The 17,128-nt window shown below is 40.9% G+C and overlaps 2 protein-coding genes across 9 annotated transcripts in view; both read right to left on the reverse strand.

The window, feature by feature from the left end:
* The window catches only part of ipo8 (importin 8), a 33,818-nt gene extending 27,915 nt beyond the window's left edge, over nucleotides 1–5,903 (reverse strand). For 3 of the 4 annotated variants that reach the window (XM_058625840.1, XM_058625837.1, XM_058625839.1), the window contains exons 1-5: nucleotides 5,549–5,902; nucleotides 3,535–3,616; nucleotides 3,150–3,306; nucleotides 1,808–1,966; nucleotides 916–1,072 (exon numbers count right to left, since the gene is read on the reverse strand). In XM_058625840.1, coding sequence (XP_058481823.1) covers nucleotides 916–1,072; nucleotides 1,808–1,966; nucleotides 3,150–3,306; nucleotides 3,535–3,616; nucleotides 5,549–5,632 — 639 coding nt within the window. In that variant the 5' untranslated portion in view covers nucleotides 5,633–5,902. Of the gene's footprint in view, nucleotides 1–915; nucleotides 1,073–1,807; nucleotides 1,967–3,149; nucleotides 3,307–3,534; nucleotides 3,617–5,548 lie in introns of all 4 variants that reach the window. The other variant, XM_058625838.1, reaches the window with a different exon arrangement.
* Nucleotides 5,904–12,508: 6,605 nt separating this feature from the next.
* caprin2 (caprin family member 2) overlaps nucleotides 12,509–17,128 on the reverse strand; it is a 30,698-nt gene continuing 26,078 nt past the window's right edge. For 4 of the 5 annotated variants that reach the window (XM_058625843.1, XM_058625846.1, XM_058625841.1 and 1 more), the window contains exons 17-21: nucleotides 16,965–17,103; nucleotides 16,707–16,877; nucleotides 16,499–16,563; nucleotides 15,227–15,275; nucleotides 12,509–13,581 (exon numbers count right to left, since the gene is read on the reverse strand). In XM_058625843.1, the coding sequence (XP_058481826.1) occupies nucleotides 13,013–13,581; nucleotides 15,227–15,275; nucleotides 16,499–16,563; nucleotides 16,707–16,877; nucleotides 16,965–17,103 (993 nt within the window). In that variant the 3' untranslated portion in view covers nucleotides 12,509–13,012. The remainder of the gene's footprint in view (nucleotides 13,582–15,226; nucleotides 15,276–16,498; nucleotides 16,564–16,706; nucleotides 16,878–16,964; nucleotides 17,104–17,128) is intronic. The other variant, XM_058625845.1, reaches the window with a different exon arrangement.

Consider the following 17,128-nt stretch of genomic DNA (forward strand, 5'->3'; position numbering starts at 1 on the left):
ATCATGGCGTTGTTCAATCAATATTCAATTTAAAATCTAGATTTTACACCCCTAAGGCCCTAAACTCACAGTACATCGACTATGTAACAAGATGATGCGGATGCTTCCAGTATAAATGAAGACATTAATGCTATCATAGTGATCAACATAAAGGTCAGTTGTCCCAGTTAAATTTTAAAACAATATCAACAGCAACAGTTTTATGATTTTTGGTGGGAATGAGCACATAATGATACTCGGTATGGGTCTGATACTGAGCAAAGTTAAAATATTTTTTCTGTACATACTTAAGTTCACACACTATTTATTCAGGTCATATCTCTGAAGAAGCACAAACTTTCGTCATATTTACATTTCATGTTAATGTATACACAGTAGTTCATCACTGCTCATATTGGGTTTTCTTAGGCTTGTTTCTTATTTTCTTCCCAAGTGTTATTTTAAGCTTCCTGCTACACTAGAGGATAATTGATTTCTGGGGTGTTTTCCAATTTTAGGCTGATTTTAACATGATTTTAATGTGGGACACATCAGACTCTTCCCGATTTGAAATCCTAAGTATAAAACATGTTTGATAAACTTACGACTGAAAAGGGGATTCATGTACAGTGCCTTGAGATAATGTATGTTATGATTTGGTGCTATACAAATAAAAAAATTGAAATTGAAATTAATAACACATTTTCATTCTGATTGTGATTGTGATTAAAAGTTCTCTTGTTTAAAGACTTCCGAGAGCAACTGATTGTTTCACCTCAGTGGTATAGATGAGGTGTGAAAATGGATAAGCCCAGGCAAGTAAGATGGAACCAGTCTTTTAAGAGCTTTTAAGAACCAACAACTAAATGTAAAAATCAATCCTAAAATGAACCATTTGTTAGCATCTTGTCTGATTACAAAGAGTTGAACACACACCTGCACAAGAGCGTGGAAGATCTTAAGGATCTGCTTTTGAATGAGGACAGAGAAGATGGTGCCGTCGACCATCAGCTGACTGATGAGCTGCTGGATTCTTGGCAGAAAGATCTGCATGGCTGCCAAGAGGGGTTCCCTCTCATCTGCCTTTCTGTATCTGAGGTACAAACACACACAAACATGCATCAATGCTGCCATGCGATTGCTCAATTAGATTTTTACATTAATTAATTGAAAATGGCCAGGCGGACAGAAATCTCAAAGACCCTCCAGCATCTCAATGGAGAATTAATTTGCACAGTCTTTCAGTAATTGATTTTAATAATCAATTACACTTTGATAATTACACTTTATTTTTTACCTGAAACATATCATTTTTGGTAACCATCTGGTGTGAAAACACATTTCAGGGGAAAACCTCTATCTCCTACATGCCAATGCGTCCTTGGACAAGCCACGTTGCAGCTGACAACTGTGCTGGCAGTGTGTGAATTTGTATGAAAGAAGTGTGATTTAAAAGGCGCTGCACATGTGCTCATCAAGACTAGAAAATAATTATATAAATACAGAACATTTATATTAATACGCAAGGTAAATGGTCTATACCCGAAGATTGGGTCAGGACCTACAGATTTTTCGTAACATTTTAGTTAAGATGTACATTTTATATGTATTTTAAATAGCATTTATGAAATAAGTTGTAATTAACTTTTTGTAAATTATTAATCTACCAATACAAAATGGTATTAGGCATCTCATTTACAGCTATGTCTAGCTGTAAATTAGCCACAACAATTTGCCTTTCATCACAACTTATATTGTGATTTGGTTGTTGTTGAAAAAAAGAGGATCCCTATATAGAAAGTTTTAGAAAACACTGGTCTATACTCACTCATAAGTTTTAACCAACTGATAGAGAGCCAGCAGGCTGCCATACCAGCTGCCACTGTTCTGAGACTGCAGATACATGCCGATCTTGTCCACGATAGCTGTCCAGCGGCCAGGGAAGTCGTGCTTGATGATTGCTCGCAGACACATAGTCAGCTGAGCGCTAGAGACAGTACAAACACATATGCAGTCACTAACGGTTATAGTGAAGAACCAACGGTCAGTTACACTTAGTACACTTAGTACATGTATATGCTGATTATTCTGGTGGTGATTCTAGACATCTGCTGATGTTGATAAACCCATCTTTAATTTTTTGTGGCTATTCATCTTGTCCTATGTTTTGAAATGTGAATCAATGACAGTCTTTGAAAAGTTAGAGTTATAAGTAAAAGCTATTTTTTTATTTGCATTTTTAAAAAGGTAAAGGTCAGTGATGATTTTCTGAGCAGAGTATTATAAGATGTAAAAACTTTTCCATAATACAGTTCTAGCACTACTCGCCTCGTCTCGGCTCGACTCGAAAAACTGATTGGCAGATGTCTTAATCTCCAACATTTAGCACGGAAATTTCTAAAATCTGAACATTTAACAGAGGAGTATGATGTAAAGAATTTAGTCTGCACTCCGGTTCTGCAGGAATTAATGACCGATTTGGTGAAATAATCTTTTAAATTAACTGAGTGCAATGATTCAGTACACTGAAAAAAAAACTGCTTTGCTGAAGTAATGGAAAACAACGTGCCTGATACCAAATCGAGTAGATTCGAGTGGAGTAGAGCCGAATAGTGCTCTGGAAAAGCACCATTATCAATCACATCACTTTTTATTAATTAATGCTTTATTTAAACATAACATCATGCAACTTCCGGTCCATGACTTATCTACTTAATAGGGCTTCTTTGTTTGTTACACCAGCTTGTTGATGTGAGTGACAAGCAAACTGCATGTGCAACAAACCACCAAGCACATTCATTCTTGATCACTTTCACAACTACTAGTACCACTAGTAAACAACTACAACTTGAAAATGAGTGGGGGACAAGAGGAAAACTCTGAAAAGGAAGACTTTTAAATAAATGTTAACAATGTAAAAATAACATAATTAACATAATAAAAGTCACTCATCTTAATGTGATAATGGGGTTTATTTTGTTTAATGCTGCCCCTCTAGGGTCAAGGTTCATAGTCCAGCTTTTTAAAATCTCTAATGTTCTCTATGTTCTTTCCTATGCAGATGCAACACTCCCCTTCACACTATCTACCACTGTTTTTAAGTTTTAAGTCATCTGCTGAGAATGAACGGAATTTTATACAGAAGGGGGTTGTGTATGTAATGCATTTACCGTATGGACTCTGGACAGCGGATGATGCCCTCCACAATATGATCTCTGATCTGCTGCCGGTCGTTCTCGTGGATATTGAAGGGAAAGACAACCTCACCCACAGATGGCTCCCTGTCCTGCCAATACTGACTCACCATATTCTTCAGGTAGATGGCAGCTATAAATATATGAATATATATACACACATACAGAAAGAGAGGGAGGGAGGGAGAGAGAGAGAGAGAGAGAGAGAGAGAGAGAGAGATAGTAGAGAGAGAGAGAGTTACTAAGGCCACACTTTTGACAACATGAATATAACATTACATAATTACTTATCACAACAAGCTATATGTTGGGATTCCGAATGCAATTAATTTAGTAATGGAATAATAATCAGCAGTCTTACCTGCCTGGCGAATGGGAAATTCCACCTGCTCCGACACAATAATCTGGAGCAGAGTTGGTGCAAAGTTGATGATCTTGTAGGACTGCATCACAAAGCAGTAAAGATGAGTTTGACATATTTAAACTGAGTCGTTAACTAAACTTAAATCCAGACTTTCAACAGATTTACTAAATTAAATTTTAGGCACAAGAGTCAAAGTCAAAGCGCATATGAGAAACTATGGTAGCTCTCAGGGAACATATAAATAAATAAATAAATAAATAAATAAAATGATTGAGTCACTGTAGCATTGTGGGATACTGTAAACTTTCCATTAAATTAAAAAGAATAAGCCACATATTTATGGAATTAGATTTGTGTCAATATTTTCAAACAACACTTTTTAAAATATATCAATTTAATCATTCATATAAAGAACAAACCAGGGAGCGCAAAGAACAAATGTATTTTCAAACAATAATATACAATCTTTTTTAAATGATTAAATCGATTAAATCGGCCCCTTCTGCTGCTGGAAGAGAGGGCACATTTCCTTGTTTCACATGCTAAATGGTAGTTTCTTTTACTTGCCTTGTGTCAGAAATAAACAGAGACTACCTCCAAAAGATATTCATTGTATGGCGAATTCTGCGCCGGTTACACATACATATTGAGGAGCTAACAGAAAAACTATTTATATGATTTGGGACCCTTTCCTTAAATATAAAGAAGAGCTAGCTGGACCTTTTGAATATTTCCGATTGACACTATAATCAAACATTAAACTGAACTAAATAATGACAGGACTGACAGGCAACAGAATCTGAATACAGATTATAGTTGATCAGTGCACATTGCCTCTTTCTATTAACAAATGCCTCAGTGGATAAAATATGCTTTTCATAATCAATGAATCTGTTGTTTAGTTCCTCGATTAATCAATCACTTAGAAAAAGTTGAAATATGTTGATCAGTGTTTCCCAAAACTTAAAGTTATGATGTTCTCAAATGTCTAGTTTTGTCCACAAACCAAAATTATTCAGTTTATGTGGAGCTTAGAAACCAGAAAATACCCACATTTAAGAAGCTGAAAAATCAGAGAGCTAACTATTAATAATTCTTTTATCTTGTAAATCTATACATTTTAAGACCCTGTTTTGTCAATTACTCTGTTTTCTTGCTTCCATGTCTTTCTTTGATACTGTGCACCTAGACACTTGAATTTAATAAAGTTACTACCTGCCAACTCACGGAGCTGAAACCAGTCATTTTTTATAATTAAAACAACTTTGAGATTTTTAGCTTCTTAAATCTGAATATGTTCTGGTTTCTTTGCTCCATAACAAATATATAATTAAACCGAGTCATTTTGGTTTGTGGACAAAACGTTTGAGAACATCTTCATTTCCAGGTTTTAGAAACATTTGCTGAAATTTTACAGACCCTAACCCATGGGTTCGTTTATTCGAGAAAATAATTGACAGATTAATCGATTATGAAAATCGTTAGTTGCAGCCATAATTACATTAAAAATGTTCTGACTGTAGTATTAAAAAGAGGTGTGAATAAGAGTGCACAAAACGCATGTTTATAAATCGATTATTTGTTTCAGCCCTACATGTATGTGCAATAAATCACTGCCATTTTATTGATCAAATATTAAGTCTATTGTTGGTATTTAAGCTACCTAATGTATGTTGGCAATGTAGAAGACCGAGCTCTAGTGTTGACATGAACAACTCTGAGTCTCACTGCTCCTGATGTTTCAGCTTTTGGAAGTAACTCCTATTGTTAAGAGGGGAAAACGCTGTAATCACGCTGCCGATCGCTGGCTGCTGATCTCGGGCCTCCTGGCACAAACAGCCAGAACAGGGGTGAACTTTCACCAGTATAAGACCGAGATGGACGACACAAACACGGCCTGTCCCCCACCACAAACACCGGCATCATTTCTGAGCCAAAAAATGGGTTCTGGGTTCCTACAGCTGCGCTCTGAAAACAAACATACAAAGCAGAACTACTTGAGCTCACCCACCTGATTGAGCTCATTCTCCGCCGCTATCCTCAGGTTTGGGTCGATGGTTCCTTTCAGAGCCTGGATTATTCTGTTAGGATCCATATGTGTCCACTTCCACAATCCTCACAGTTATAACATATGTAGCTCTGGCTAACGATTGTGTCTTCTACTCGAACTGATCTGCAGCGACTGTAGCAAATTTCACAGAGGTAGTGGCACAGCCTCCGGTAAGTGCTTTCGAAATAAAAGCCTCATGGAGGAAGCAGCAGTATACCAGTGTTTGGTGCAGTATTAACGAGTTATATTGAACGTGAAACTTCCTGTCATTCCGTTGTTTCAGTCAAACCTTCACAGCTTTGCAGTAAAAAAAAAAGTTCTACCGTCAACCGACCGGCGGTAGACGTAAAACAGTAGAGAGTTTACGTGTTTCCTCTTCCTCGTTGTAATCATGGATGTATTATAAGAACATACGTATAGAGCACCGCCCCCTCTGTCTTGAAGACAATTTTGTCATGGTGCCAACTCATGGTACTGCAACAAAAAAATACTCGCAGATTATAAAACTGTCCACAGGATCATAGGCATGTATAGCTCTTTATATTCTATATTTTTAATTCATGTAGTTTCACATTTGTAAAACCTTCCTAAAGGCCATAAAAAGCCCAGAAAAATGTCCCAGAGTGACGTCACAGCGGTATACGAGCACAGCAAAGCGCGGTCATGTGGCGTCTCGGGAACGGCGCTACTGTCAGGGAACCGTACGATATGAAAAACCTTCATGAGAAATGTGAATAAATGAAGGCAATGAGGACCAAGGTAGGTCCGTGGACCCATTGAAAGCTACTCACAAGATATTTCTCACATCCATCTTCTCCCTTTACACTCCAGTGTATTATAAGACCAAACAAGACATGATGTTATACAATAAGTATAGTTTCAGTTTAAATTAAGCTATGGCTGCAGAACACTGACTTTGAAGGCAAAGGGAATTTTCCAATATAAAACAGGCTTCAAATGCTGAAAATATCTAGTGATGTCAATCAGGCCTTTGAGCTCACATTTAATATGTTCTGTCGCATAGGGTGCAATAGCTTCTGAGCACTGCAAACTAAAAACAATGGAAGTTAAATGCAAACAAGTCTCCAAATATAGACAGCTGAGACAATACAGTGACCAACATTTCAGGTTGTCATGAGGTGTTTAACATATTTTATTGAACCTCAAACCTTGAAAAAACAAATCCACACATTTTAGTTTGTCATATTCATCCTCTCTACTCAGAAAGTTTACATAATTAAACCACTTGTGTGTATTTAGCATATGTATTATTATCTCTATTAACCTCTGTAAATTGGACTTGATATGAAATCTCTATGAAATGTTTTTTTTTAATCTTAAAAACTAAAGACGAAGTGTCTATTTACACCCGGTGTGAGCACATACAAGGAGTCATGGTGGGTAAGAAAAATTGGTAAGAATACACATATTTTGCTCCCTTCCCTCCATGGTCAGCATAAATAGACATCAATTGAAAAATGACTAAATTTGACCAGCAAGTGTCACTCTGTATCTGAACGTAAATATCTACAGGTCTGAAATGGTAAATCAAAATAAATAACATATTGTCATTTTGTGATGCTCATTTTGTGAGCATCACAAAATTAGCCTTCCAAACCATACTGAGGATCAATCATGGAGAGTTTCATCTTGTTCAGAGGAACAAAACGGGTGACTGTAAAGGAAGACGACATGACGAAAAAATCGGCAGGATCGTCCAGGTAACTTATTGTAGTTTCATCTAAAAATAAATCTAATTTATTCTGTAAAATTGACGTCACATTAACTGTTAGCTATGTTATTTTATAGCAAACGCTAACTTTACTAACATTGAACTGAACTCCTTCCTAGTGTTGTAGTCAAGACCACCTAAACCAAGACCAAGACTTTGAGGGGTCGAGACCGAGACAAGACCAAGACCGAGGCAGTAAAAGTTGGACGTGGTCCCAGCCGTCTCCGTTAGCGTCGCTTTGCAGAATTTACACGTTGCGCTGTGTTTTCTTTTGGAGGTATTTATGCACAAAAAGTATTTGTGGTTCAGGTAACCAAATTTGATTATAGATGAGTTGGCTGACATCTTCTCACGGCCTCTTCTCCTGTCACTCACATGCACTTTTGTAGGGGGCAGATGAAAGGGGGTGGGAGGGGTGACAGCCGTTAACGGCGACAAAAATGTATTGGTTGTACCCGAAGCAATACGATTTACGCAAAATCACTGTAATGATATTAACAAGTTAATCCAAAAATGCACAGGCAATTTATTGATATCCCCACATTTGTGGTCTTGACCGGTCTTGAAATAAAATCCCGAGTCTTTTTCCGAGACCGAGACAAGCCGAGTAAAAATGCAGTTGATTCGGAGACGAAACCGAGACCTTCAAAAAGACTGATCTCGAGTACTACAACACTACCCCTTTCTTTACTGTTTACATTTGAAAAGGTACATGGCCCTAGTCTCTACATCACTGATGACAGCAACGTAGCCCTATTTCCTGGGCCTGATGGCCAATTAAGCACTTTAGACCTCATAGTAAGGGGGCATTACGAGGTGCACGGCGAGAGTATCAGTGTGGAGGACCCATCTATCAGCAGTGTGCCAGTAACACACAACCCTACTCGCTTCTCCTTCCACCGCAAACCCATCGCTGCTGCAGGTTCTGCTGCAAGGGCTTCTGCAAAACCAAGACCTATGTCAATGTCAGAAAGGGATGGAATAACTTTAAAAAATGATTTGTTTGCTATATATAACCTGCTATATCTCCCCTTTGCTACTTTGATGTGTGTGTGTGTGTGTGTGTGTTGCACATGCACGCACATTGTCTATTTTCATGATAAACATATCAGCTGGGATAATTTTGGAATGTTAAAGTCATAGTTTTTATTTTTTAGACGGGACCTACATACGGAAAGAGGATGATGAAGTGGTACGTCACCATGAAAGGAGTGCATGCTGCAGAGACACGAAATGGATCAGTGCTCAGGACTTTGCATCAGCTTTACCATGAAGCAAGGCGTCAGGTAGCCTATGTTACTGTCTCAGACTTTATATTTTACATCATCAAACTAATGGAATACATGTGTAGTTCATATAAGATTAAAAACTTGTGCTGGGCACATTACCGGGGTTAACGTTAACCCATGACGCGTTTCCATGACGACTGACAAAAAACTGTGGGGCATAAAGCTTAGCAGGCGGAACCGTTGGTCTCGCTGTAACCCGGACTCATTTAAGTGACATACCACAACAAAATCTACACTGGTGACAAGGTTTGGATAATGGAGAAGTTTCTGACAGGGGCAAAAAGAAAACTGTGCAATGTTAACTAACAACAAGCCAACGTCAGCCTAACGGAACAATGATTCACGATGACCAAAACCCAAGATGAGAAAAAGATCTCTCTGTGTGTTGTGTCTCAAAAACATTGGCAGGGGACAGCATTTGTATTGCTAATACAACATTTTTACTATTGGTTACTATTATAGTTATAATTACACCTTTCATATTTTTGTTTGAAAACTGCTTTCTCACAAAGCAAATTAAGGTTATTTGTATTGCTAAAGCAAAAATGTTATTTGCACAACAAATTATTGAAATAAAAGTGAAACGTTTGATCTAATATTGATTAATATTAGTTATTAATAAAAAAAAAATCGAAAATATGGCCCCTCCTATTAATTGCTCCTTGCCTGAACATTGACGCCTCCATTGGAGTAGTCTCTGTGTCATGATCAGTGGACACTGGTTCCATGGTGTCCACCATTGCAGAAAGTTTCTTCTTGGAGCAGTTTGCACCTTGGGGTCATGATCACCTATATTCTTGTCAGTGGCTACAGCTGCGAGCGGCTAATGGCTTAGCGACTCCATACATCGGCTGTTTAGAGCTTGATGTGGAACTCTGTGGTAAGGTGATGCTCCACTGTGGGATCCTTGTTGTTAAGGATCCCCTGGCATTGAGTCTTCTGTCCCGGGGATCCTAGGGATGACTGTGATTCGTTGATGCTACTGCGAACTGTTCGGTGCATACGGTCCTTCTCTTTTTGATTCTCCTTTCGTTTCACCTGGTCCAGTCGTTGCAGCCTTACAGAGGTGTCACCAGTCCTCCTCTCAAGGACCTGGGGGCCCTACTGGCAATGTGAGGGTTCGTGGAAAGCAGGCTGTTTGTTGTTTGAGCCATCTGAATCAGGTCTACCAGCTGGGCTGTTAGCCTCTCCTTGCCTGGTACAGGTTGTCCTGGGTACTGGGTGTGTCCCTGTAGTCAACGTCGGGACAACAGAGGTTCTCCTTTATCCACGGACCAGCCTTGGCATCCTGAGCACTGCCCAGGTCGTCAGCCTGCCTGCTGTTGTGACTGAAGTGGAGCCTACTTTGGTGACTATCTCTGCCCAAGCAGCTGCACCCTCAGTACCAAATAGGATAGAGTTTCTTGATTTGTCCACATTGCCTGAGCAAGAGCAGAAAGATGTAAAGTCTCTGCTGTACAAGTACCAGTCAGTCTTTTCAGCCCATGATGGTGACTTGGGCTGCACCAGGCTCATTTCCCCTGATATACCGCTCCTAGGTGATGTCCCAGTCAGGCAGAGGTATTGACGCATCCCTCCATCAGAGTACGAGGCAGTGAAGGCGCATATCAATCAGCTTTTTGAGTCTCAGGTCATCAGGGAGAGCTGCAGTCCCTATGCATCTCCCATTGTCTTGGTGCGAAAGAAGGATGGGAGTTTGCATATGTGTGTGGACTGCTGCCCCCTAAACAGCAAGACAAGAAAGTACGCCTCGCATTGAGGAGCGACTACAATCAGGTTCCGGTGTTGGAGAAGGACCAGCCCAAAACTGCCTTCTCGAGTTCAATCACATGCCTTTCAGTTTGTGTAATGCCCCAAGCACCTTCCACCGGCTTATGCAGAGGATGTTCAGTGATCAGCAGGGTCAGTCCTTACTGCTCTATCTGGACGACATTGTTGTCTACTCCTCCTCTGTTGAGCAACATCTTCAGCAGCTTGGCTGGCTCCAAAAGGAGGGCCTTAAGGCAAAACTCGAGAAGTGTGCCTTTTTCCAACATGAGGCTGGCTGTTTTGGGCATGTCATTTGTCATTTCGAACCAGGGAGTTGCCACAGACCCCAAGAAGATTCAGACTGGGCTAACTGGCGGTGCCCCACTCACGTTTCTGAGTTGCGTTCCTTCCTGGGCTTCGCCAGCTACTACCGGCGTTTGTGGCTTTGCCAAGCTGGTGGGTCCTCTGCATCAGCTGGTGGCTGAGTTGGCAGACACAAGGTCAAAGAAAGGGCCAAGCTCGGCTCTGGATGCTGCATCCAGACACCTCAGTGTGAGGAGAGCTTTGAGGCTTTGAAATCAAGGTTGGTCTCAGCTCCAGTGCTAACCTACGCTGACTTTTCATAGCCTTTTATTCTGGAGATTGACGCCAGCCACAGTGGCCTAGGGGCTGACCTCTCACAGGAGATGGACAGCGGTGTGAGACTGGTGGGCTACGCCAGCAGAGGTCTTCGGCACACTGAGCACAATATGTCCAACTACAGCTCTATGAAGCTGGAATTTGTTGCACTCAAGTGGGCCACCACAGAGAAGTACCGAGAGTATCTGTTGGGGCATAAGTGTATCGTCTTTACTGCCAATAACCCATTGAGCTATCTTCAGTCTCCCAAACTGGGAGCCACTGAGCACAGGTGGGCTGCCCAACTTGCCACTTTTGATTTTGATATCAAGTATCGTTCAGGCCACAGCAACAGAAATGTGGATGCACTGTCGTGGCAATATGCACCCAGTTCCCACCAACTTTCAAACTCCTTGCCTTGTACTTTGGTCCCCAGCAGCCTCCAGCAGGATCCACCTCCAGCTCTTTTGGCATCAGCCACCCAGTCTGTGGTCTCAGTTCTCCCCCCTCAGTCTGCTGCTGACCTTCGTTCCTTGCAGGAGGCTGACACCCTCCTGAATGATGTACTTGTGTTCTGGTGGCGGAAGGCTCCACCCACCTCTGTGGAAAGGCGACAGCTGGAGCCCACTCGGAATGGGTACGAGAATGTCCTGGTCATGACGGACATGTTGGGTAAATCTATGATGGCCACCCCCACTCGGGATCAACGGGCCTCAGCTGTGGCTCAGGTCTTGATCTCTGAATGGTTTTACAAGTTTGGTGTCCCGAACCGCCTGCACTCAGACCAGGGAAGGAGTTTTGAGAGTTTGCGGATTCACCAGCTCTGCATTTGTTTGGTGTTGTTAAATCCCGTACCACTCATACCACCCTGCGGGTAATGGTTGGCTTACTTGTGGGAGGCAGAGTCTTCAGTTACCAGGCTCCTCTCCTGTGGAACCAGCTTCCAGTGACAGTTCGGGAGGTAGACACTCTCTCTGTACTCAAAGTTAGACTTAAAACCTTCCTTTTTGATAAAGCTGGCTCAGGGAAACCTGGACCATCTCTTAGTTATGCTGCTATAGACCTAGACTGCTGGGGGGGAAAATGACTTCATTATATGTCATTAACCTTGTCCTTCACTACAATTTGAATTTCTAGCCTTGATGGCTTTCTAATTAAGCAAATGTATATCTCCCCATCTGCATCATTTGTGTTAAATCTCAATAAAAGAAAATGTTCATTGCAAAAAAAAAACCCCAATGCAGAGTAGACAACTTTTTCTTTTTTTTTTTTTAATTAAACTGCGAGGCGAGATAACTATTTAAATGTAACTGTCAAGTGTTTTGTATTAGCTGCTGCCTATCTTGACCAGGACTCCCTTGAAAAAAATGTTTTTATGTCAATGGGATTTGCCTGGTTACATAAAAGGTTAAAAAAAAAAAAAAACACCTCAAAATTGAATGTTTATGTTTTTTCCAGAGTGGTTATATGGAACAGCTATAATGCATTACATTTATAGTGGAAAAAGCCAGACAAATAAACCAAACTTACTGCTCATCTTTTATTGAACATTAGGCACATGAAGGGACCACTTCCATGTCTCCACAGTAATCCGTTTGTACAATTTGGCCTTAAGTGTTTGACACCATACCCACCACCCAGAAAACAATCTTCCTTCTTCACATTCAAGTGCTGATCAGTTAGAAATCACTCAGTCAATAGTCAGCTTTTGATTCATTACATTTTTCCATTTAACATCCAGTCAGAAAGTAAAGGCACAAATATAGCTAGTGTCACAGTCAAACTCCATACCACCAACATAAGGCACACATTCACATGAGGAATCAAATACATCAGATCGAAGTCAACCTCCATTTTTAATGAAAATGACATGCATCATTAGGCCACTGATGTACTTCATGTATGGTCATGTATGGGTTTGATGGTGAAAAGCACACTTGCATGCAGCCTGACCAGGATAGTGAAATGTCAGTTTGATCGCCATTCAGTGCAAACAGTCTTCACAAACAGTCGGTGAGAGGACTGTTGGACAGCACTTCAGTCCTGGTACAGTAGGAAGCCTGAGAAAGTGCTGTACTTCCAGGTGCTGCCATAAATGGCACCACGATGTAATCGCAGCCAAACCTGGTCACCTTGGAGAAGTGGTAGGATTGCATGGTTGCTGGCTGTCTCGTGATCTGGGGCTCCGTCATTGGCATACGCCGACACCATCACCTCCTCATTGCGCATGAGATTGATGTACAGCGGCACGTTGATGGCCAGTTTTAGGATGTGGAAGATGAAGACATAGGTTCCATTGACAGGACAGGTGAAGCGGCCGATGTGGGTGTCGTACATCTCCCCCAGGTTGCTATGTAGCTGGTCGAACACAATCGGCTGGTCCAGATTACCTGGAGCAAAGTTGGCAGTGCGGGAGGCAGTAAAAGCCACTCGCAGAGGCTGGGAGATTGGGTAGAGTTGCATGGGCAGCAGAGCAGCATGGTGGCTATGGGGAGTGAGTGGGACTTCCAAGGTGGAAACTGACAACGAATCACCATGCCCAGAGTCCACAATGGTGAAGGCTCCGTCCCGGTCTGGGCTGCTAACCTGGGATGAATCACTCCAGGCTGCAAGTCAAGACAAAAAAAGGAGAGTGATGATCTTGGTACATTGCAACTGTGTTTAAGGTCTTTGCACACTGAACGCAATGTGAATATGCAGGACTAAAGTGCGGATCATTCGGATGCAAACAAACAAATACATCATGAAAAAAAATTATATCACGGTCTGTTTGCGTGTGTGTGTGTGTCCAGAGCAGAACCAACAGACACTCAGAGCAAACTTGCAAATAATTCTTACAAAAAAAACAAAGGCCGTGCAAAGGCCTTTACTTGTTATTTTTGTGTGAAAACACACCGAGTCAAGGAGAAACTGGCACTAGTTTACAAATTCTTCCACTGGATTACAGCAAATTGTAGCGACAATAGCCCGGAATAATTTTGCAAGAGCTACAAATTCATCCCATTACATCCAATCTCCTCAAACCAAAGCTTCACCCCACCACTCGCATAACATATTTAAAGGCGACATAGAATGCTTGTATCACACATATGTTAGTTATGGAGGTCTACTTACATATATTAACTTGTTTTCATGGTTAAAATCCTCCTAATTGCTGCAAACGAGCCGATCAAAATATCTCCTCACTGACGCTCTCGTCAGCCGCGCTGTTTCAGACCAAAACCACACCCCCAGAACGTGGACTGTGTTGTGATTGGCCAGCCAACGAGAGCTTTCCTACTGTCCTGTGATTGGCCAGGTACCTGGAAGTGACGTAATAGATATGCCAGCTCTCAGATACACAGCTCCCCCTCTGGCACGGTGGATGCTCTGCATCTCAGCAGCTACAACGAGATTAGTTCTTCTTCTTCTGCGGTTGAATGTACGCAACCGGATATGCCCGGACTAGTGCCCGCACCGGTAGGCGCTACGGTGGTGAGGAGTGGTGAGGATTTCTGATGACGACATCAAACTACGGAAGTGCCGATCCGCTTCGCAGAGCCCAGGAAAACAATACAACACTATTTTCTCAGCAGTGGCTGAACTGTTGTTCTGAAACTTTAGGGTTTCATAAACGAGGTAATGACGCAGATACACACACACACAAACTCAGCGTTAATTGGAGCTTCCGGTCTATGTGGCCTTTAAATTTAGATGCATTTTTCTTGTCTTTTTTAAATGCTTGGAAACCAAAGAATGCAGCTATATTCAGACCCTTCATCCCTACAAACAAGATTTGCTCCTCCCCAAATGAACACGTTCTTCCCTGTTTCATGGCAGTTGGCATCTGTAATACCGCAATTACTGCCACCTCATTGCCATTGCACACCATAGCTATGACTTATACATTTTATCCCCAAATGTAGTCATTTGATTTCCCACCGTCATGCCCATGTTAAGGATTGCAGATACTTGAAACATTCTATTGACATAATTGTTATTCTAGTAACACCAGTGGAAGAAGTAAATGGTTGACAAACACCAAAATGAATAAAGTTTTTCAACCATTTTAGTTTTTTCAATGTAGGAGACAAAAACAATGAGTTATTGACTGACCATTATTACGTGTCTGGTCAATAACACACCAATCAGTCATTTTATCAAAACATGTTGATTTGAGGGAACGTAATATTTTAACGACAATCCCTCAGACAAGAACCTCCTCAGGTCTTTGCTACAACAGTTCCTCCCAGAGCATTATTGAATTCTTACCACTGGAGTTGTGCCTTCCTCCTCCACGTCTGTGTTGGTATCCATTCTCCTGAGAAAAGACCACAGAGGATCAGAGGCATCAAGTATACTGGATAAAAGAGATGGGGACTCGAGTCATTGCAACTGTTTTGATAATTTGTGACTTGACAAAAAATGTTTTTAATTTAAGTTAAAGACTCTGGACTTGACTGGGGGTAAAAGGGGGTAAATAAATCAAATATAGTTTTAAAATGCAGTAATTACGTTTTAAACAGTAAAATAAGTAAATACAGCTTAAAACAGTACATGAAGTAAATATGGTTGTAAACTGGAGCAATGAAGTATAAATGTTTTTAAAATTTAGTAAATTTAGATGCGCTCTGGTCATGCCGTAGCCGAACTCACTTGTGCTATGCTACGGAAACGCTACAGAAGAAGAAAGGAGAATTCTCTACTCTTTCTCCAGAGCTTATGTTAAACAAATTGATGGATTCTTTAGCGGCCAAAAGAGTGGCAAGACATGACAATATTGGACACCTTGAGAGGAATAGGCGTACAGTAGTTACATCTGAGATGACGACATGATGCCCGTGATCAAAAGAAAGCAGCCATCTTCTTATAGGGTGAGTTTTCATTAACTTTGTTAATCTATGTGACGTTAGTGTTCATTCAAAGTCACATACAGGGATTACAAAAATGTTTTTTCATACTAGATGCTATCTTTTAATAGTTCACTGTGCATCTCAGAACGTTATGTGGCTGACATTGTTATTAGCTAGCTCAGTATTGTCGTTTTAAAATGCAAATTATACGCACATCAAAACCTATGTTTGATCAGATGATCGTAATAGAAGCTGTAACGGGAGCATGTGAGGATCTGCTTTTAATATGAATAACAAACCAACCTGATGTGCTTGAATAATGTGAATGACACAGTTTTGGGTATATATTGACTGTGACGCTAATGATTTAGCATTTTATTTGATATTAGAAATATGTATCCATCTTTGATCCTTCTAACTCTTAAGTATATGACCTTTCTTGTTTATAATTTTTATGAAATACAGATATACACACGGGCCTGCCCCAAGACAAACCATACATACAACATAGCAACAGCACCATGAATCCTGTGTAAACTTCAGGTGCACAAAATGTGAAGCAGAAGTTAAAGCATACATGGTAAAGAGGACTGACAACCCTTCTCCTCCTGGACCAAGTAAATTGATTTGTTTGTCTGATATTCTGTCAATGAGGCCTGTACGTAGAGAAAAAAAAAAAAAATCTACTTACTCGAGTTGTATAGAGGAGAGGACCAGAGTCCCTGAGATGGGTCTGAGGAATGTAGGATCCTCCTGCTGAAGAACACAAATTGATGTCAAGTCTCAGAAACGAGATTAATTTTAGCCCATGATGCGACTTAGCTGTCTAACATATAAAAGAAGTTAATACAAAGTGGTAAGAAAACCCAAGAGGAAAGTTGAGAGCTAAGGATAGATACCTCGGTGCCAACCAGAGGAGCGAAAGATTTGTGCCAATCCCTTGCTGCCACGTGCCATACCTCTCACAGATCCTCTAGTGTAGTAAGACTGACCAAGTCGACCCATGCTTCCACCTGAGTGTCCAGGGGAGAAGAACATTTGCCCACCATTTGCACAGTCTGACTGGTCCACTGGAGAGATGATGATGTGCACATTACAAGTCAGACAAAGTGTCTCCAAACCTTAACACTAGGGAAAACAAAATGTCTTCAACATACCGGGCTGTTGTTCTTCTTCTGTGGGAGCAAACTCGGCTGGTGTTTGGGTGCTGGCAGTAATGTACCTGGGCTCAGTGAAAACTGCAGAGTCTGGTTTGTATTTTAGTTCACCATTCTCGGATGTATTCACCTTGAAAACCTACGATGGAAAAGTAATGGTCAAC

Source organism: Solea solea, chromosome 3 (assembly GCF_958295425.1).
Source record: "Solea solea chromosome 3, fSolSol10.1, whole genome shotgun sequence".
Classification (NCBI taxonomy): Eukaryota; Metazoa; Chordata; class Actinopteri; order Pleuronectiformes; family Soleidae; genus Solea; species Solea solea.